Source organism: Sebastes umbrosus, chromosome 4 (genome assembly GCF_015220745.1).
Source record: "Sebastes umbrosus isolate fSebUmb1 chromosome 4, fSebUmb1.pri, whole genome shotgun sequence".
In the NCBI taxonomy this organism is placed as follows: domain Eukaryota; kingdom Metazoa; phylum Chordata; class Actinopteri; order Perciformes; family Sebastidae; genus Sebastes; species Sebastes umbrosus.
Window position 1 is genome coordinate 25,881,276 of NC_051272.1, and position 22,727 is coordinate 25,904,002.

General features: G+C 40.8%; 1 protein-coding gene across 3 annotated transcripts; it reads right to left on the minus strand.

Annotated features, from left to right (window-relative positions):
- Nucleotides 1-307: 307 nt before the first annotated feature.
- Nucleotides 308-12,681, minus strand: det1 (DET1 partner of COP1 E3 ubiquitin ligase). 3 transcript variants are annotated; one of them, XM_037768353.1, is made up of 9 exons: nucleotides 12,532-12,681; nucleotides 9,842-10,198; nucleotides 8,146-8,412; nucleotides 7,819-8,031; nucleotides 5,787-6,010; nucleotides 4,415-4,544; nucleotides 3,278-3,468; nucleotides 2,114-2,305; nucleotides 308-1,138 (listed from the first exon to the last, which is right to left on the minus strand). In XM_037768353.1, exons 2-9 carry the CDS (start codon nucleotides 10,088-10,090, stop codon nucleotides 949-951), a joined length of 1,656 nt encoding a protein of 551 aa, XP_037624281.1. In that variant the 5' UTR covers nucleotides 10,091-10,198; nucleotides 12,532-12,681; the 3' UTR covers nucleotides 308-948. The 3 variants fall into 3 exon arrangements, with proteins under 3 accessions (XP_037624281.1, XP_037624282.1, XP_037624283.1); XM_037768354.1 differs by having other exon boundaries at nucleotides 12,365-12,555; XM_037768355.1 differs by lacking the exon at nucleotides 12,532-12,681 and adding an exon at nucleotides 11,756-11,902.
- Nucleotides 12,682-22,727: the final 10,046 nt, after the last annotated feature.

Here is a 22,727-nt window from a genome sequence, read left to right on the forward strand (position 1 = left end):
GGAGACGGCAAGGCTCCAGCTCGGTTCTGATTGGTTGTTTTCCTTCTGGGAAATCTTGCAGATGCCATTAGGAGGACACCGGAGGAAACAGAGACACATGATTTTTTTCTTATTACCTGTCTCATGCACTAATGTCAGGATATGGTGACATCGTTTTTTTTAATCATATTTGCTCCAATCTGTCTACTGCAGCTTTAAAATCAAATCAAACCACAGCTACTGTATACAAACACTAAAATGCAAAAAACATCTCTATCCCTCTGCAACCCTCTACTTTCTGTAAAGTTTGGAAAAAATGAACAAAGAACAAAATTTAGACAATTTTATTGGCATAAAATATATACAAGTGGTAATAAGTAAAAATGTGTAAAAACAATATAATATAAAATTACCTCTTTCCCCATCCATGTGAGAAGAAAGAAAGTTGGTCATGGACCAACCGGATAAGTAATTCTGATATGAATGTGCAGCTTTCAGTGCACGGTAGGAAAAAGAAAACACCTTTGGTTCCTTCTAAGAGGTCCGGCTACCTACGGCTCCCACCTCCGTCGCACATCAATCACTCTCTCCACATCTCCATTTACACTTATTCCAGCCTCTCCTCCCTGCAGGTCCCTCTTTGTTCTGCGGAGGAAGGGGGAAAGAGGAGGCGAAGCGGCGCAGACGAAAGGGAAAGGCAAGAATTGCTGCCTTCTCGCGGAGGGGGAGGAGTGGCGGAAGTGGAGTGACCACTGTGTGATGGAGGGGGGAAAGAGGCGGGGAACAGCGGCTTCCATCAGGAGGAGAATGCAGGGAGAGGTCTGCCGATTTCTCCGGAGGAGGAGAGGGCGACTAACAGAACAAACTGTGTTGTATATTCACCAGTAGCTGCTAACAGAAGCCCAACGGTCCTGCGATTTAATTCCACGTGCGAGTTTAGTTTGTTGCATACAAACACGCACAAGCTCCTCACGCGCAGACATGCCTCATGTGGAAGTTGACCACGTACTCGGCGTTGGTGCGCTGGACGGAGATTGCGAAGGGTTCGAAAGGGTGGAAGGTGAAGGCGACCAGGCGTCGCACGGCGTGATTTACCGGCCGTCCCAGCAGGCCTGCCTGGATCTTAAACTTCAGCAGGCCCGAGTCCCGTGCATAAAACCTTGTGGAGAGAGAAAATAGTACCATTAAATTCTTCTTTTATTCCAGTCCGTTGTTTTCTGAGGGCCTCTGCCCCAATACGGCAAAGATCCATGCTGCTTTGCATTGAATTAGGGCTGCTAAAGTTAACGCGATAATAACGCGTTAACGCAAATTTATTTTAACGCCACTAATTTCTTTAACGCATTTGCAATTTTTAGGTTGTAGAGGGCTCCGTTTTAAAGCTAGAGTGAAGGTACTGATATCATATGAAACTAGAAAACCTGAGGAATCCATTGGTACCATGTTATACAAGCTTGTCGCGAAGGAGGTTAAAAAACACTCCAAACCTGCGCTACATTTTGGCGACAAAAAACTGGCATGGCCATTTTCAAAGGGGTCCCTTGACCTCTGACCTCAAGATATGTGAATGAAAATGTGTTCTATGGGTACCCACGAGTCTCCCCTTTACAGACATACCCACTTTATGATAATCACATGCAGTTTGGGTCAAGTCATAGTCAAGTCAGCACACTGACACACTGACAGCTGTTGTTGCCTGTTGGGCTGCAGTTTGCCATGTTATGATTTGAGCATATTTTTTATGCTAAATGCAGTACCTGTGAGGGTTTCTGGACAATATTTGTTATTGTTTTGTGTTGTTAATTGATTTCCAATAATAAATATATACATACATTTGCAAATCGCAAGCATATTTGCTCACTCCCATGTTGATAAGAGTATTAAATACTTGACAAATCTCCCTTTAAGGTACATTTTAAACAGATAAAAAAAAAAGTGTGATTAATTTGCGATTAATCGCGATTAAATATTTTATCAATTGACAGCCCCAATTTGTACTTGAACTAATCATTACAGCCTATGAATCTTTTTAAGGATGTATTGTTAGTAACAACGTTAACATGGCCTGTTATTGATAATGTGATTCTGTGACATAATTGAATACGATGCTCATTCACCCCGATAGAGTCCTTACCTGATGGGATGATCTCCGCAGGTCTTGGGCCTCTCCATCACTGACACCCACTTGTCATCATAACTGAAGAGGGAGAGGTCGAGGTAAGGACTGCTGCTGTAGGACTGGGCGCTGATGGGCAGCTGACCCAGCAGCCGACGCACCGCCTCAGTGTGCCCGCCGTATTTGGCGTTCACTATGGTGTCCTTGAATCTGAGGCACGGACAAACATAAAACATTAAACAGCAACAGGAATCTTCATTAGTGAATAAACAGTCTCTTTTGGCACTGTGGTCTAGATGGAAAACAAAAGATCCTTAAGTGGTACTCCTCTTAGTTTGGTTTGAAGTTCAGAAACAGCCTCGTGAGAGAAGCCATTTCTTTCAAACAAACCTGGCAAAATTATAGTCCAGACTCCCACTACACACTACCAATACTCAGCAGTGACTCTGTGGTGTCCCTTTCCATCCTCCATCCCTACTTTCAGTCTTTCCTCTCACCTTGTTTTGTGCTCCATTCTCACAGACCTACAGATCTCTCTATACTTGGTTTGTGGCCGTCTAATACCCTGTGAACTGGGCTTATGCTAGCCAGTTGTAAGTGGTACAAATCTGGTTTGCTGAATGTGCTCACTAGCTTTCAATTTCTCCTCTCCTTCTTCCCGACATCAATTTTCACCACTCTAAAATCCAATTCTAAGCCCTTTGCCTCGCTCAAACTATCCTTTATTTTCTCCTTCCTCAATTCCCCCCCCCTCCCTCCCCCTCTGTCTGGTCCTCCCTCTTTACCTTCCAAAGAGGATTTTGTCACCTACACTGGTGAGTCGAACCGCCAAATTCAATCACAGCTCCTCCAGCCATGCTGACCGTCTTAATGTCTCTCTTCTATATCCAGATTAAGTCCTAAAACTCCTTCCTCTTCCTCCTCCTCCTCCTCCTCCTCCTCCTCCAGGCGATGGCTGCTGATCTGCTTCCCTTCCTAACCACCTTCTTCAAATCCTCCCTGACATTTGGCAGCACACCATCAGGTACAGTTCTTTTTTCCTTTCATTCAGAAAAGACCCGTGGACCCTGCAGCTTGCCAGCACAATTATGTTCAAACTGAAATTCGTTCAATTTTGGCAGAAAACATATTTGGCATTTGAATTCAATGGTCTAATATCTATGACATTTCTCTCCTCAGTACCTTCTTTGGACCTGTCGGGCGTAGTTGTTGGATGAAGCGGAGCAGGGGAACTGGACGGCCTGACTGTGCAGCGTAGCGTTTCTGAACAGGTCGCAGAAATTCTCAAACAGCTCCAGCAGCTGGTCGGAGGTGTTCTCAAAGACAGCCAGCACCTCTGTGGACACCATGTTGTACACAACGAAGAAGGACGGCTGTGGGAGAAAGGGAAGGGATGGGGAGATTTGGAGAAGTTAGGGATGAACCGATTTATCAGCCGAACATCAGTATCGGCTGATATTCGCCTTGTTGACTATCGGCAAATAAGATGAGATTTGCCGATCATGGCAGTGGCCGATGTTTATCTGTTGTGTTGCATCAGTTTTGCGCCGGCTAAATGCGGTCATTTAATTTATGTTTCACAAAACAAATATTTTTGTTGGGCTGTGTAAGTACTGAAACATTCTTCTCATTGAGTAGGTAGTTGTATAGCAGCTGAACAGGCTTTTGAAGCAGTTTTTAATGTGAAAGAAGGTTATACTAAAGGTTGTTTTGATAAATTTGTATGATTGAATTTGTGCTCATTCAAAGTCAGTGTAATGACATGCTGAATGACAGCTCAGTTATTTTTTATAATAAAGAGGTCTTTGTTTCCCAGGCACAAAAGGGGAATAAATAACAGCAAAAACAAAATAAACAAAAACATCGGTATCGGTATCAGCTATTGGCCAAATTGTTATTTAAAACATCGATATCGGCCCAGAATTTTGCAATCGGTACTGTACCGAGTACAGTCATGAACGGTGAGGTATTTATTATAGTGTAACAAGGCATTTTAGGCTTTGGCTTCTACGTATGTTTATAATGAATATGAGATTATTTATATATTCTTCATTGGTGAGAAAAAAAAATAGCTGATCGGCAAGGAAACCAGAGAGCTGAGGTTTGACGTAAATAAAAACACCTTAATTAAGTATCTTGTTTGTCGCCATGAATGAGTCACAGGACTGAAGAGAGAAACGTGTCCTTGGAGACCTGAAAGAGGAATCCCTGTCATGCAGCATGAACAACAAAAGACACGGGAGAAGCGGGGGAGAGTAACGAGGAGAACACGGGGAGGAATTCAGATACGTGTGTGTGTGTGTGTGTGTGTGTTTCTACCTGTGAGGGGTCGGTGACTCGGAGTGTGACCACGTCTTCGCTGGTGTATTTAATGAAGAGGTGATGCTCATCCAGCAGCTGCATCTTCCACATCCTCAACCTCCTCAGCTGATCAAAAAACTGGAAGAATCTGACGGCAAAACCGAGAGTTGCATGAACTAAACCGGTCGCTAAATGAATATCCAACATCAGCACAATATGGAAATGGTACTTGATAGACTGAAGAGCTAGTTTTTGCAGTTAACACATTATCCACCTTTACAGCGGTATGCCAAACTGTAAATACTTTTATGTCTTTGTAAACTGAACATCTTTCAGACACACTCACTAATTCACTATTTTGAATTTATTAATTAACTGAAAAAGACAGATTCTATGAAATTAGTCATCAGTTGCAAACCTAAATTACACTACAGAACCCTTTATTGATGAATTAGAGATCATACTGTTCACATATATAACATCAATTCAATTGTAATAACCAACTGTTGTCACTTAAAGTGATACAATTGCTACAATTTTAGGCGTTTGATGATTCTAGATTAAAGTATCCTAACGATATGACAGTTGCGCTACTTTATTTCAGTCTAGGGGTGTCACAATATGAGATTTTGATATCACGATTATTGTCGAAGGAATTAAGCATTGAATTTAGTATTCGACAAGCATACTTAATAATTTTAGAATATTTCTAATATAGCTTATGAACTAAAATATTTATCAACTACATCCACTTAATTTTTATAGTGCAACATTTTGCTACTTAAAAATATTTTTTTGATGGTCAAAGCATTTCTATTGCCTCCGCACGGCTCTCAACAAGGCGACAGCTGAGCTGGCGGCTCGTAGCTAACGGTGCAAACAGCGCTATCAGTGAAAATAACGTCAACAGTGCTAAGCGGAGGGTGGGCGCTACGGTTCCGCAACAACGCAGTCGGTCGGGACGGCGTTATCAGCTGTAACTGCCTCACGTGCACAAACATGCACTAAAAGGCACGCACGGCCGGCTCGGCTATGTTAACATAGCACGGAGAAGGTCAGATTTCAACACACACAGAGGGAGAGCGGCTTCATTCTCTGCTCAGGTAGACATTACGCCTCTATATCTTTACATAGACAATAGTTGTTTGCTGCTATATTAATGCTCTGGAAATCAAATAGAAAACCTTTAAGGACCTTTACAAGAGACTAGGATTTCTAAATGAAATCTCAATACAGCCATGGCTTCTACTGTGGTGAAATAGGGAACACTGAATCAACAACTAAGTGAACACCATGTGACTTGGACCTGGGTGAGTGGCAAAACAAAATAGATGGATTAAAGTAAGTTGTTTTTTTAATCTACTGAAAGCAGGAGAGTAACACTGTATACCTCCTCTTGGCAGTGGCGCTGCCGTCCTGCTCAGCCCTCCGCCAGAGGTAGACCAGCAGCCTGTGCTTCAGGGAGTTGATGGTTTTGTCAGTGTAAAGGCGAGGGAAGCCCGGCTGACTCTCAGCCTGCGCCTCCGTGTAAACTGCTGAAAGAGTCAGGAGGTCGTCCTCATAACAGAACCGCCCGATAGTCCTTACATCTAGAAATGTTCCCTCTGGAGTGACCTGGGAGAGGGAGAGAAAAAAGAGGAAGTAAAAAACAAAGCAGTTGACGTATTTTTGGAGGCCAAACAGGAAGTTAGCATCGCCCTGGGTTGCCTCGACCAAAAGCCTTTGGGATTTTTCTATTGGGTTTTGGATTATTGCAGAAAATAAACTCTGTGGAAAAAAACGTTATGATACTTACACGTTTTGTTCAGCAAGATAATCTCCACAAATGAACACCACTTTTTTTGATTTTTGAAGTGTAAATGAAATCGCCACAAGTAAAACCCTAACGTTAGGCTATAAACGAACTACACCACAGTTGCATGAGTATAAACAACGAGACTGTAAAGGCCGACGAGCCGGCGTGATGGCGTTTAGTAGTCTCATTTAACCACTTGTTAGCAACCGCCTTTTTAAGACGCATAAAAGCTTCAAAATCCACGAATATGATATTTACTGACCTATTTTATATCGTAGAACAAAATGTTAAAATCTCTTCAGCTTGTGTTAACTACAGACCTTATTTCAGGCATCTAACTAAAGACCCATTGACTTCCAGATGAGGGAACCGGAAGTGCTAAAATGATAAATCATTTCCGGGTTATAGGACTCAATCCTGCAGCACTCTATGTAGATAATTGTTAGAAAACAATTTTGTAAATACGTCAGAGTCAATTTCATTTTTTAACTGGTCGGTATTGGCTATATTGAGTTCTATCCGAGCCTTCGTTTTACGTCAGCTGTCACACAGGTGTTTTTACTCGTGAAGCTTTCATGAACAGCAACACAACAAGTGCAACCGTCGTCAACTCTCCAACTCTCTGCTGTCCGTCGCTCCTCTACTCCGCTGAGCTCCGTGTGTGTGTGTGTGTGTGTGTGTGTGTGTGTAAGAGAAGGGGCTGAACCCCGCTTAGGCGAAACACCACGCCATAAACGACATCAAAACGCAGTATGAGACTGCTTATTTATGTTATTTAAAAGGACCGGTCCAATTACGGGGATCTATTGGCAGAAATGAAATATAACATTGATAAGTATATATATAATAAGAATTGTTGTGTTTTCGTTATCTTAGAATGACCTGTTTATATCTACATAGGGAGCGGTTCCTCTCTTCATGGAGCCCGCCATATTGCATCGCCATGTTTCTACAGAAGCCCAGAACGGACAAACCCAACTCTGTTAACTTTTCCTGCTCGGGCCCGTAGTCGATACCGTTACTCACTCCCATCGCCGCCACTCTCTCTCTCTTGCTTCACCACTCACTTCCCACGTACACACACACACTCCATGCACTAGCTCTGCTCCAAATGACCTACAACTCTAGAGAGGGCCATTTGCGTTTTCGCGTTGGCTTGATACTACCAGATACTGGTAATCCGAAGTCGGATCGAGATTTAAACCTTTTTTTTTTTTTTAACATTATTTTTATTTATTTATTCATTTATTATTCTTTTCTCTCTTGCCCCATTACGAACAATAATTTCTCCTCTGCACTCACACCTTTGCACATGCTCACACACACACAGTGTATACCACATAACAAACAGACGTGCATCTTCTCACCCACACACACAAACCTCCCAAATCAAGGGACCAATCCCAGATTATTACTTTGCTGTTACTGTTACCGTCATGTTACCCAATGCAATGTCTGTCTTTTTGTCTTGTCTTGCCTCACCTGTTATGTCTCTTCGTACTAAATAAAACAAAACACCTCCTATAACATCACTCACTGGCGTGCCAGAATTGAACATGTTTTAAAGTTTTAAATCACTGACAATGATTTAGTGCAGATTTACATTTTAAATAGTAAACCTGCTCACCTGAAACACATGAATGGTCTGCTGCTGGACCGACAGCACAGCCAGGATGTTCCTGTAGAGGTAGAGGCCCTGGTTGTGGGAAAGGATGATCTTGTCACACTTAAAGGACCTGGTGTCACACAGCCTGCCAGTGTGGAGGTCGATGATGTGGAGGGAGTAGTCTTCTAGAGGTGACCGAGGGTTGGGAGTCACAGATTCGTTGTTCCGATACACCTGGTAGGAGATGAAATATGGATGAAAGGGGCAGCCTGAGCCAAACTATGCAAGTCAATTTGTAGTTTTAATTATTTTTGAGTTAATTTGTAGTAAGTGTGATGGTGTTGTTACCTCAAAGAAGTAAGGCGGTGGCTCCTCCGGGACGTACACAGCCGACCCAACGATGACATAACGGCAGTCGTCGGTGAAGAGGCTGCACTCCCGGTTGAGGTGTTCTCCGTTTGAGGCCACATTGGTGACGTGGAGCAAGGAGAAGAAGCGCTCAAACAGGCGGCCTCGGATGTTGAGAGAACGCTGGTCATTGGCCGTCAGAAGTGTCTCTCCCTCTTGGCCTCTCAGCAGGTCCTGAGCCGCCTGGCAGCCTTGATATTCATATATCTGTAGGAGGAAGAGTGGGATTGAAATTCTTTATCCTCACATCTTTGTCTCGCGTAAATTGGGTAGTTTGTGTATTGGCAAAAATCTGGCGATACGATACGTATCACGACACAGTAGTTACGATTCGATATATTGCGATATATTGTGATACTGTAAGTTAGGCGTTATATTTCTTTTTTTTTTAAATCTAATTTTAGAAAAACTGTCATAGTATAAAGAAAACACCACCATACGCAGAAATTCTGAGTAAAAAATGTAAATTTCTTTATGCAATCAGAACAGTGGGATCACTTTTGCATTTATCACAGTCCCTGTAACATAAAACATCATAGCCCTACTTTATTTGCAATCGTATATTGGTAAAAAAAACAATAAAATAAAATTGCTTGCAGGATTCTATAGGTAAACAAAATAAGTAAATAAAAAAATGTAGAAGACGGTGAAACATACCGTATATAGTTCTTAAATATGGATTAAAAATTAAGGCTGTCAAAGTTAATGCGATGACACGTTAACGCAAAGTAGTTTTAACTCCACTAATTTCTTTAACGCATTAATGTTACTTGTAATTTTTTAGGTTGTAGCGGGCTCAGTTTTAAAGCTAGAGTGAAGCTACTGGTATCATATATATCATATGAAACTAGAAAACCTAAGGAAGGCTAAATAACGCTCCAAACTTGCGTTAAATTTTGGCGAGGAAAAATTGGCATGGCCATTTTCAAAGACATCTAATGACCTCTGACCTCAACATAGGTGAATGAAAATGGGTTCTAAGGGTACCCACGAGTCTCCCCTTTACAGACATGCCCACTTTATGATAATCACATGCAGTTTGGGGGCAAGTCATAGTCAAGTCAGCACACTGACACACTGACAGCTGTTGTTGCCTGTTGGGCTGCAGTTTGCCATGTTATGATTTGAGCATATTTTGTTATGCTAAATGCAGTACCTGTGAGGGTTTCTGGACAATATTTATCATTGTTTTGTGTTGTTAATTGATTTCCAATAATAAATATATACATACATTTGCATATCGCAAGTATATTTGCTCACTCCCATGTTGATAAGAGTATTAAATACTTGACAAATCTCCCTTTAAGGTACATTTTAATTAATTTGTGATTAATCGCGATTAACTATGGACAATCATGCGATTAATTACAATTAAATATTTTAATCGATTGACAGCCCTATTAAAAATCGATACTGTGTTTTTGAGAACCGATACAGTATCACAAAACTTAATATCGCGATACTCAAGTGTATTAATATTGTCTTACACTCCTAGTAGTGAGATGGACAAGTATGTTCCAGTCTGGGCAGGTTGCAGTAGACAGTTGAAAGATTAAAAACAAATCACAATATTTGCTATGTAGACAGTTTAACTAGAAATATGAGGGGAAAAAGACCCTTAGTTAACTGTTCTTACCTCCAGAGAAGTCTGGTCAGAAGAGAAGGCGATGAAACAGCGTCCATCTGGTGAGAACTTCCTAAGGAAGCAGGGCGGCTTCTCCACGTTGACCACAGTGAAGTTGGGGAAAAGGTTCTGGTGGAAGCACCGTACTCTGTACCAATGAGCTCCGGGTCGGCCTGAACATATCCTGCGCCTCTCGAGACGATGAACCACGTTTTGATTCTGGATCCGTCTGGGCTTCAGGGTGGGGGTGTCGTCATCCATCGCTGTGATTAGAGAATGACCTCAAACCCCTCCTCAGAAGGTAGTTAGAAAGGCAGCCAGTACGGTGAAACGACTACATCACAAGTACAGTCCTCTTACATGTTTTGTCTGTAGAAAGTGAGAGGGGAGAAGAAGTTTTCAAGTTAAACAGGTTTTATTGCTAAAATTATCAGTTGTGAAATCAATTACTGGATCAAAACACAGTAATACATTTCAATTTTAATAATGGATTCACCATTTTAAGCAACTGATGGAGTAAAACTACAAAGTATTTGCTATTTCCAGTTGCACAAATGTGAAGAGATACTTGCTTTTTTCACGTCACTGAAAACATTAAAGTTGTGCGTTGCGATTGGCTCAATTTCGACGAATGAAGGCGAGATTTTACAGCGCATGTGTTTTACCCCAAAAGATATGACGCGTGATCCAGCTTCCTTTATATAGGGGAGGGACTTCGTCTCTCTATTGGCAAGGCCTACGGAAAGGAGGCTGGGTCACGGGTCTTGGGGTGTGGGGTATGACACAAGCGCAGTGTTACTGAAGCTGCGGTCGTGCGTTGCGATTGGCTCAATTTCGGCGAATGCAGGCCAGATTTTACTGCGCATGTGTTGTCGATATGACGCGTTGATGACGCGTGACCCAGCCTCCTTTCCATAGGCCTTGCCCGAAATAAGGTCCCATGGGATTCACCGGAAGGGGAGGGACTTCATCTCTCTATTGGTATTGGTGAAGTTCCAAAACTACTAGATCCTACATTTCCCACAATGCAACGTTACAGCAGCTTTTCATTAAAATATCGTAGAAATGTGTAAATCCAGACTGAAATAACCCTGATGACATCATTAGGGTTACTCCACATGACATACGAGTCAACTAATCGTCAGCGCGAGGAGTGCCCTTTAATGAGCTATGTGTGGATATAAAGGAACACAGAAACAAAACACACACACATGTGAATCGTCGCAGCACAGCAGGGATGAGAGGACCGTCTTCTGCTCGGTCCACATCTGGTTGGACTCTGAGTCCTTTCCATAGGCCTTGGTATTGGTGAAGTTCCAAAACTATTAGATCCTACGTTTCCCATAATGCAATGTTAACAGCAGTTTTGCATTAAAACTCCACATCCCCCAGCATGCAATGCAGGCTTTCTGTTATGGTACGTGTCCACAGGGGCGTTTTTTATCGCGAGGCAACGCGACGCTTTCCAACATTGGACGCTTGGTGGGCTGTCCCTAGAAACAAGGCACTCGGCTCCTGATTGGACGAACGCTTTCCCGCTGTTGGCTGCTGCTTCAAACCGGAACCAGTATGGAGGCTCGTTTGGAAACTTTCTTCTCTTATTTCACGAAAATAGTTCACTGAAATGTGTTTCTGAAAACATTTGAGGCGAGAAATAACCCATGCAGTTGCTGAATATGTCTTTATTTTGGATCGACAACGTTTATTTTAAAAGATCTTCGGGAGTTTCGAGAGGCGGCGAGTCGCGTCAGACGCCCGTGATTTGCATAAAGTAGCCAGGACTTCAACTTTATGCAAATGAGGAGCGGGCTTCCTGCACGCCTAGTCTCTCGAATCGCGACGCCACGCTACCGGAATGCATTGCGCGGCTGCTTGCATAGACAATGAATAGGGAGCGTGGAAAGCACGGAACCTGTGGACACGTACCATCAGAAATGTGTAAATCCAGACTGAGATAACCCTGATGACGTCACTAGGGTTGTTTTTTTCTGACTTTATAAAGCTCATCTGCAGGGCGAGGATTGCCCTTTAATGCGCTATGTGTGGATATAAAGGAACACAGAAACAAAACACACACACATGTGAATCGTCGCAGCACAGCAGGGATGAGAGGACCGTCTTCTGCTCGGTCCTGATCTGGTTGGACTCTGAGTCCTTTCCATAGGCCTTGGTATTGGTGAAGTTCCAAAACTATTAGATCCTACGTTTCCCATAATGCAACGTTAACAGCAGTTTTTGCATTAAAACTCCACATCCCCCAGCATGCAATGCAGGCTTTCTGTTAGAAATGTGTAAATCCAGACTGAGATAACCCTGATGACGTCACTAGGGTTGTTTTTTTCTGACTTTATAAAGCTCATCTGCAGGGCGAGGAGTGCCCTTTAATGAGCTATGTGTGGATATAGAGGAACACAAAACACACATGTGAATGGTCGCAGCACAGCAGGCATGAGGAGAGGACTGCCAGCTCGACAATGCAGAGCAGCTACCGTTAATTACATCACTAGACATCTGACACAGTAAGCAGTTACTCACTTCAGGTGTTTAGCATCCCACTGGGAGGCTTTCTGTCCTTCAGTTCAGCTGCTTGTGTTAGTTAATCAAGTTACAGCTACTGTTGTCTACTGAGCACAGACTTCTACCTCATGTCCAGCTTCAGTTATCCCCCACAGTGCTGAAGTAACTGTAACATATCACTTTACCTCTCCTGAAGCTTTTATCTTTAGAGTCAGAGAGCCGCTGTGTTTGTTGTGAGTGAGCCGAGCAGGAAGCGCAGAAGAAGAAGAACACAGCAGCGCTGGACTAAAGAGCTCAGAGCTGCTGTAACAGCGCCACCACATCCTCCACAGGTGAACAGTGGTATTGCATCCTGTAGCAACTGTATCAACAAACCCAGGGGTCAGCAACCTTTACTATCAAAAGAGCAGTTTTAGGCAAAAAAAAAAAAGTCTGTCTGGAGCTGCAAAACATTTGATATATATGTTCTTATATGCCCTTGTACAAAGTATTTCCTTTTATAATGTAAATGTTATTGTAATGTAAATGTAATATAACTTATTATTTTAATGGAGCTTCCCAGCAAAAAGTATTTCACACGTTTGTACCTGTTTAACCGGCGAGACAATAAACATCTTGAATCTTGAATCTTGAATCTTGAATGAAGGTAACACAGTTTATAGTCTAAGTACGTAGTATATAAGTCTAATGCAGTGAGGGCCTGAGTGCAAATGTACTACGGAGTATTAGGGCCACATTGAGAAAAGAAATCAGAGATTTCCAGAATAAAGTCATAATATTACAAGAAAAAAGTCGTAATATAACGAGAATAAAGTCATAACTTTACGAGTAAAAAAGTCGTAATATAACGAGAATAAAGTCATAACTTTACGAGTAAAAAAGTCGTAATATAACGAGAATAAAGTCATAACTTTACGAGAAAAAAATTAAATAACACGTCAAATTACTACTTTATAATATTATGACATTATTCTCATAATACTACGTTTTTTTTCTCGTAAACGTATGACTTTATTCTAGTAATATTATGACTTTATTCTCGTAATATTATTACTTTATTCTCGAAATCTCAGATTTATTTTTTTTCCTTAATGTGGCCCTAATACTCTGTCGTACCGTCGTACCGTCGTACCGTCGTACCGTCGTACCATCATACCATCATACCATAGACCTACAACAATGATAAATACAAATGCAAATGTAAATAAAAAAAAAAAACAGTTATTCATTTCCACTAATTTTTTAAACAAAATCCACAGGGAGCCACTGGAGAGGAGCCAAAGAGCCGCATGTGGCTCCGGAGCCGCCGGTTGCGGACCCCTGAACTAATCAAATGGATTTATGATAGAGGCAGCTGAAAAGGAAACCAAAATCACATACAGTGATGTGCAAAGTAAAGGACTGTTATATATAATGGTTACAGTGCAGTACAACACAAAACTTATGTTAGATGAGTATAGAGTATAGAAGGTAAATGAAACTTTAATTGTATTGACATTGGTTGAAGATGAAAGAAATTCTGGAGGATGGAACCTGCCAAAAAAAAAAAAATGAATGAATTAAATAAACAAATGACTCGATAAATTAATAAATATGTCATTAAATATAGCAAAAATAATACTAAAATAAAACTACCAATTAATTAATTGATTGAATGTGACCTAAATTGATATTTCCGTTTTAATTTGCGTCTTTATTTATCTTCGTATTAATTCCCTTATTTATTTAATCTTCTGTATAATTTCCCCTTTTATTTATTTATGCATATATCTGTGTTACATTTTTAAATGTATTAATTTATTTTGCATTTTTATTTATTTATTTTGCATTTATTTTTATTTATTTATTTTTGCTCTGAACAAGCTAAACCTTGTTGAGTGACAGCCCACGCATTTGCATAATGAGGAAGAAATGCATCAGAATTAAATATGTTTGGGGAAATAAATAAGGGGTGAAATGCAAAGGGAAAATCATGCATAAATAAATAAGTAAAGAAATGCATAAGTACAAAAATAGATAGGTACATTGAAAAATAAATAGAAAATGGAAATAAATAGAAAAAATAAATGCATAAATAAATAAGAAATAAATGCAAAAATAATTAAATAAATAAATTTACAAAAATTAATACATACATGAATAGAATTTTCATATATTTATTTATTCATATATATTTTTTGAATTTGGCAGGTTCTGTCCTCCATAAGAAATAACCTCAATGAAATAAACGTTTGTTATATAATACAGTTATTATAAATGGTTTTCTAATCAGAGAATTCCATCATACATGTGAGTAACCCAAACGTAACTGAAACGAATATACTATAATTCCATTTATGAGCATCCAAGTGTAATATTTTTCTGAATACAATTCTAAGTGCAGTGAATTGCATTTAAAGCTGAAGTAGGCGAGATTGGAGAAAATATGATTAAAAAACATTATTTTTATAAAACGCTATATCGTGACAGTAGTACATGAAACAGGTAACCTGAAAAAAATCATGTGCCTCTGTGTCCTCCGGTGCTCCTAATGGCATCTGCAAGATTTCACAGACCGGAGGAAAACAAGCAGTCAGAGCTGATCTGAGGTCTGTTGTCCATCTGCTGTCTATGAGAGACGGCTATCAATCACTCGCGAATAGGAACGCTCTCTCTCTGAAATGACCTGTGCTTTGTCAAAGTCTCCCGTCACGGGCTGGATATTTTAAAGCCTGAAGACAGAGCCTTGAGGAGGTGCAGAAGCCTAGTTTTCTCTCACAACACTTGAATTACAATATGCTGAAAGGTTATAATGGAATTTTTGCCCAATGATGCCAAAAACATACTGCCTACTGCCACTTTGAAGGTAACCATATAGTGGCTGCACATGAGTCAAACATACACCTGCTGATTCCACTGAAGTGCCAATTTACTGATCAGTAGGTGGGAAGCACGTGTGTGTGTTCCAGCTAACTTTGAACATGACTATAATTGCTTTAACTAAATTGGCAGAGAAATATAACAGCCCTTCGGCCACTGTACCTACAGTGTATATAACTGTCTTGTTTGTTTAGCCTATTTCATTTAATTGATTTGTTTATAACAGCATGTAGCATAAGTGAACCCAAGGTGACCCACGCTTTGCTCCCCATAATGACAGATAATTAAATTATGATTATCCTTTTTCTTATGAGGCATATTCTTACGGATTGAGAACCGCATTATAAAAAGAAAGAGAAAAATGTTCACAGTGCATTGGTCTTGGAAGACTGCTAATGGTTCTTTGTGCAATTATCCCTGACCAAAGAGTCTCGTTTGAATGTTGTAATTTTCCATAAAAGCACATGTAGTGGGCATAAAAGGCCAGTTTGAAAAGAAAAATTAAGAAATGAATGGAGGGAAGGATGTGAAATTATCCACTTTAAAATCTAATGGCATTTTCCTTTTCAACTATACCTGATTAAACCAGTGCTTCAAGATGGAGATTTGTGTGTGTGTGTGTGTGTGCTTTTGTGTAATGTTTGTGTGCATGAGTGCGCGTGTTTGAGAGGTGCCCGTGTTCGCCTGTCACGCATATATGTGTGCACATACAGGTGTTAGTGTGCTACAACAATAACTCACACAGGAGTAATTCAAAACTATGTACCTATCCTCTGGTTGTTCTGCTATTTTCTAAGAAATAGCTACTGAAGCGCTCACAGCACAGGACCCTCGCCTCAGCTTTTAGCATCAGCCCATGAAGTACAGAAGGGATGGAGACATCTGATTGTTTTTATACACCTTTTTTAGCCTATCTGCCAGAAGACACAGTGCTTATTAAAGATCATTTTTTCATCCTTCTGTGCTTTTTACAGCCCAAAGTGGACAGTGTCTATTCTTGCCACTCTTCTCTTTTTCCAGGTGAAACAGCACAGCACAGAAATGTTGCTCTTAATTACACGCTTCTGGCACTATCACCCTACACTCCAAGGCGGAGTTACTTGAAAATTTTCAAATTGTCCCCATTTCAGCAGTCAGGGGGAATAAGGGGTGGTAAAGAAATGCAAGCAGCGACTTTCTGTGACAACTGGCCTTATGTACAATCTTTAAAAATGTAGGAAAAAAAAAACAGAGAGCGAAAGGCTCTCTAACACCCTGTTTTGGAACAGGAAATAATGGAGCCGAACAAAGTGCAAAGTCTACAATTGCCGTCATTATAACCAATAGAAATATCTAAAAGAGCATTTGCATTAAAGGACATCTGGATGAAAAGTATAGAGCAAATTCATTGACTTGATCAAACTTCTCTATAAAAGGCATTTAGAAAAGGTTATTCAAAGCACGGGGAGCAAATAGAAATACATTGTTTTACCGTTTCCTCTGTCGTTTTTCTTACCCAGACAGTTGTGTTTGGCATTTAACAAAAGCTTTTAACTTTTCGATCCAGCCTAATTTCAGAGCACAATAGGACATTTTAGCATTGTAACTTTCCAATCCTTATGCAGCTGAACTTTTCGTGTCTTTTGTGGCAGTGACTGATTTCTGCTTTTTTTCCCTGAGAAATTACAGTGATCACAAATGCATTACGGCAGGCCAGTCGGCTGCAGTCTTCTCCGCTGCCGCAAAATGGGAACTGCCGGACTGTGAGAGAGGTGAACGGGGAGATAGACGGTGGAGAGGAGGATGCAGCTGTAGGATACACTTTTCTCTGCCTCCTGCATGGGTGGATTAATGAACGGGCCTGCAGGGTACAGGTCCAGGGGCCCAAAGGATCATAGGGCCCCAAAGCCGGACCCTCTGATGTTAGTATTTCTTAAGGCTGCATGTATTTGTCCCAACAAAAAATGCCAGATTCAGATTCTGTACTTAAAGGGGACCTATTATGCTTATTTCAGCCCAGTCACACATCAGTTCATGAATGAAATTTAATGTATTGATTCGTGTACATAGACACGAATTTCAATTTTTTTTTCGTGATGGTCAGCCCGAAATCAATTCGTATGTAATCCACGTAATTGTGAACTGGGAAGTATAAAGAGAGGTGACGCCACATAGGGAGGCGGTCAGGGTGGATGGGTGGGTCAAAAAGCACAGGACTTTCGCCCAGGAGACCAGTGTTCGTGTGAAGCCAGAAGTTGATTTATTTGTCACTTAACTTCCGTATTTAAGTTACAGCACTTCCTGAGGTATTTTAATCGAAACTGCAATCTTTTCCTTAAGCCTAACTAATTAGTTTGTTGCCTAAGCTTAACCAAGTCAGTCTATTTCTAAACCTAAGTAGTTCTATTTTGAAAAAACTGGAGCGGAAAATTGACACGTGCGTCTGGGGTTGCAGGACATTCGTAGGAAAACGCACGGAAAATACGTCGTTGAAAGTCGTTCTGAGCGTCACGAAAAAAAAAGGGAAATTTGTGTCTATGACCAAGAATCAAATAGATTACGTTTTATGACTATTTCACGAGCTACCGTGAGACTGTGTTGCTTATTTTCAGGTTCATACTTTGGGTTTCTACTAGTACACGTTTGCATGCTTTAACGTAAAAAAAAAAGAAGCTTTATCTTCCTCGTACAGCTGTGCTGCAGCTCATCTTTTCACTCTCTGTCTGAAACGCTCTGTTCCCCCCATCTCTCGAAAATCCCATTCTGCTCTGATTGGTCAGCTGGCCCACTGTTATGATTGGTCAACCGAACCAACCACCGCTCCAGCTCCGCTCAAACTAACTTTGTTTGAGGGCGTGTCAAAACTAGCCGCTAGGCAAAATATGTTACTTGGTGACAACACCACGTTACAGAAGAAAAGGCGGGACTTCAATCAACGCGTTTCAGGCAGTTCAGGAGCAGTGTTTCTGTGGAGGAGAGTGACTCCCTTTGGAGTGGACTTTGGGCTTTGTGACTTTGCAGACCTTTTACATGCACAAAATAACTATATAACACACTTAAGGAAAGGGGGAAAACACAAAAGCATAATAGGTCCTCTTTAAGTAAAAGTAGCATGACTTATATGAGAAATAGTTAAATTGAATACAATTTAATACACACACTGTCCCTAAACACCTATGAATAAGACACAATTAAATAAATTAGAGTACACGCTGATAATACATCTCATAATCCTCCTGTGGTCTCTCAGCCGGCGAAGGTGCAGGCGCATAAAATTTAAGTGCATGTGATAAAAGACACATTAACTGACATCCAACATGAATCTGAGGCGGCAGCATTTTAAATGTATGTGTTTGTGTTTCAGACCTTTGATACCACTTAGAGTATATTTACCCCTTAGACAGTGTGTGTGAAGTGGGGAGGCACGGGCCAAGTGTGACAAGAGCACGAATAACAGACACAACTGTTGGATATTTTATGGAAATTTTGTCTTTTTTTTTCTTTCCAGTGTGCACCCACGCAAATCACAGCTCATTTAGACACGAACAAGAAAGTGTCATGGGTTAAATATATACACAGCACAGGACACCACACGCACTGTTTGTCTCCATGCTTGTCACCTCAACATGAATCATTTGGTCAAGACATCTCGCCTTAAAAGTCATGAGAAGATGTAAAATTCCTAGACAAAACAGTGGAAAGTGCATGTGTCATTTTTTGGTGAAGCATAATTAATTTTCACATTTAAAAAAAACACGCTATTAATCATATATCTCCAACCTCCTGTTATTTATTTCAGCTGAAAATAACTCCTCAGCCTCAGGAAGCCGTTTCCTGGTTCTCGTGTGTAATTGGTTATAAGGGAACCCTCCTGCTAAATGTTCCACATTTTCAATTTCAATTTTCTTCAAGTGAGGCATAATTTTAGATGTGAGTTACCAGGGGGAAAGGAAGGATAGTGAAAATGCAACAGCCAGTACACTTGTTTGTCAGTGTGTATGTGTGTGGGGGTTGTTGTGTGTGTTTTTGCATTTGTATGTGTGTGCACATACTTATGTAATGTGAAAAATTTCAATTATCCATTCCTTTCTCTTGATCATTGTAAACAACAGAAAATTGCCATTTCACAATTAGTTATAATTCAGCATTTTAAAACACACACACACCTGTCCCAGTTTTTTGCTCTGTGTTTTTTGGCTTATATTTCTCATTCGCCAGGCTTTAACCATACTATTCAGCCCCCTTTTCAGAGCGGTCGGGGATGTTCAGGGGTAGATAAATAGTCAACAGTATACATCATCTGAAAGCTGGGAACCTGAAGATTAATTTGAGATGCAGCTCAGCACTGTGTGTCAAGTTGTTCTTGTCATTAATAAGAAATAAAAATTAATCAAATTAATTAATCAATTAAAATAAATTGTCAAAGTGTATAAGAGCGTAGAACATGATGTTATAAGTTTGTGATGGCCATTACCAGGCTCTGTCATGCCTCATAAATTGTTGCAGCAATTTTTGGGTTTATACAATTTACACAAATTTGGTGCTAAATTTTAAATTTTTTTTTCTTTTTCACTCAACGTTTGACATTTGGAGATTTCTGCAAGAATTGGATTTTTCAGCGATTGGATGGCGAGCACTTCTGTTCTGGAAACTGCTCAGAAACCTCCTTATTGTCAATCTACCTAGGAAACCATCCATCCTCTGAATGCCCTAGGTCTCTAGTTTGTGGTTATAAAGGTTCATGAGGCTGTGATTATCCTAGAGGTCACCACAGGTCATTTTATACAGTGAGGTCAAATTTGAAAAAAAAAAAATGGTCTCACTATGATGAAATGGCTACAATGGGGACTATCATCATCACACATGAATACAATTGGGCTCATTGGTTTCACAAGAGTCTCAGCTTTACAGTCATACCTAATTTATGTGATTCCAAGACTGTTTAGGGACCCCAGTATGTAAAAATATTCGAACACACCATTTTAGAGTACGTGAAAATAATACATTTATACTGCATCAAAAAACTGCATGTGATTATCATAAAGTGGGCATGTCTGTAAAGGGGAGACTCGTGGGTACCCATAGAACCTGTTTTGATTCACATATCTTGAGGTCAGAAGTCAAGGGAACACTTTGAATATGGCCATGCCAGTTTTTCCTACTTCGTAGCCTTATTTATCGATCTTCCCGACAAGATAGCATGATGGTAGGTGGTAGTTTGGTACCAATGGATTCCTTCGGTTTTCTAGTTTCATATCACTCTAGCTTTAAAACTGAGCCCGCTACGAACTAAAAATCGCAAGTTGCATTAATGTGTATCTCCGCCACAAGCTCTGAAAGACAGTATAGCGGCGGGCCAGCTGGCGGGCCATCTGAGTTTTAAGGGGTGTGTGTGCGTGTGTGCGTGCATCAGGTATTGGGTGTAGAGCAGAGAACAAGCATCAGGCATTAGGAGAGTATTGATCATGAACAGGACATGGACAATTTTTTCCACTGGGTCAAACTTTCTCCTCACTCAGGTTGCCAGCACAAGATGAGAAGTCAGGGACACAATTATTTTGCCATTTTCCCCAAAGAAAAAGAGACCATGCTCAAAAGGAAGAGCTTAAAAAGAGGTCACCTGAACTTGCCTCACTACCCTCTCACGTTCCCAATTCAGTCAGAGGAGAATGGCCTTGGTGGGGGACTGAGCGGCTCTACACATTACAGCCGAGTCTCAACAGCTAGAGCTGAAGCAGGCCTGTAATTTCTGCCATTTGAGAGTGTGAGCTGAAAAGCAGAGTGATGACCACTTTTCTGTTATTATTCTTTTGGCAGAGTGCTGGCTGAAGGAAACAACCATGCTTTAAGAACATGTCCATCAGCCGCTGGCAGTATTTGGAGACGGTATTTGTAAAAGTAACTCTGTCATGTTGTATCGTTAACTTTGAAAAGCAAGTGCGGTTGCACATGTTACAGTATATAATATCTCAGCCTGCATCTGTCCTCCTTGCTTCCTGCATTACACTGTATGGCAGTAGCCTCCTAACCCGCTGCCTAAATGCTTCACAGCAGAAGCGTTTTAATACTCAGATCCATGACTGACAAACAGCAGGTTGCCAAAACTTTCCTTTTGGCTGAGAAGTGCATGCCATGCTAGCAGCAGTGTTCAGTGTTCAGTAGGGTGCATATTTGCATATAATTAATAGCTTTTAATAGAAAATTCAGCACATTAACCTTGAAGGCCAAGCTGCCTGCAGGCCTCATGCCAAGTGGGAAAAACCTCTCCTGCCAGCCTCCTATTCATCAGCCAGAGTAAGAGATAGCGGGAATTTCCGACAGCTACAATATCTCCCACTTGGCGACAAGAACAGCAGAAACTGCTGGAAACATGGCTGCAAAGCCACCACCACTGGCAGTTACATCTACATAAAATCCAATATTAAAGGTATAATATGCAGGAATTTCCCATAAAACAATGTATAGACTTATACAAACATAATCCCTCTCAATCATCAGTAGAAGTGTGTGGTGGTGTCTGTATCTTCAAACAGTTTGTGGACCGTCTGATGTTCACCACCTTATTGTAAATGTGAAGAAGACTGAGGAGATGATGTTCGATCCAAAGTCAATTGGTGACCATAGTCCAGCATTCATTCACAACATACCCAAAAAACAGGTTTCCGCCTATAAATATCTTGGTGTCCACGTGGACAGCTCGCTCACATGGCATGTGCATATTGAAAACCTTGGTTCTAGGCAACAACAGAGGATGTATTTTTTGAGAAGGCTTTAGATTCTGTGGTGTAGTAAACTCATGATTCAGTTTTATCAAATGATTTTAGTGAACGTAGATATGGCATGCAAGTGTGGTACGGTAAAAGTCTGAACTTGCACGTCTTACTCAAACGGCCATGAAGATCATCACTACCTTCAGCCTTTATATGAAAAATCTGTGCTCAGGGAGGCACAGAAGATTTTGAATGATCCAACACGTATGCTGAACCCACAATTCGGGGTGTTGCCTTCAGGTAGACGGTTCAGAATGACAATTTGCCGACTAAAATCGGTACAAAAACTCATTCATTCCGTTCTTCATCAAAATACAGCAACAAGTAGGTCTAGTATTATATGATAGGATTTTATTGAGAAGTAATATATTGTAAAGTGATTATTATTTGGTATGATTCTACATGGTTTTAGTATTTTAAACTACTGTCTTTTATTACCTTTTATTATTTAAAGAACTACAGGTTTTAGTATTTGTAACTAAGTAAGGGATAATGTACAGTGAGCCGGTCATTGTTGTGAAAGAAACCCCGACAGGGCGATGCTGCACGGTGGTCTCTCATCGCCCTGAAGGGGTTTCTTTCACAACAATGACCCGCTAGCTGTATATTATCCCACTTATTACATGGCTACTTACTTAAGAAATCAATAATTTGACACAAAAACCATCCCACCACCCATAGCAACAGTCTGCTATACATAGCAACGGTCTGCTATAAAGAAATAACAGACCGCAGAACGCCGTGATTGACCAATCAGACTCGAGTATTCAACA

Bases quoted from the DNA above. Each gene is read 5' to 3' on its own strand.
- det1 (XM_037768353.1), bottom strand. From the start codon at position 10,090: ATGGATGACGACACCCCCACCCTGAAGCCCAGACGGATCCAGAATCAA. The intron at 3,469-4,414 runs GTAGAAACACAC...TTTCTCCCACAG, and splicing joins GAGTCACCGACCCCTCACAG to CCGTCCTTCTTCGTTGTGTA. The intron at 2,306-3,277 runs GTACTGAGGAGA...TCCGTGCCTCAG, and splicing joins GCCCGACAGGTCCAAAGAAG to ATTCAAGGACACCATAGTGA.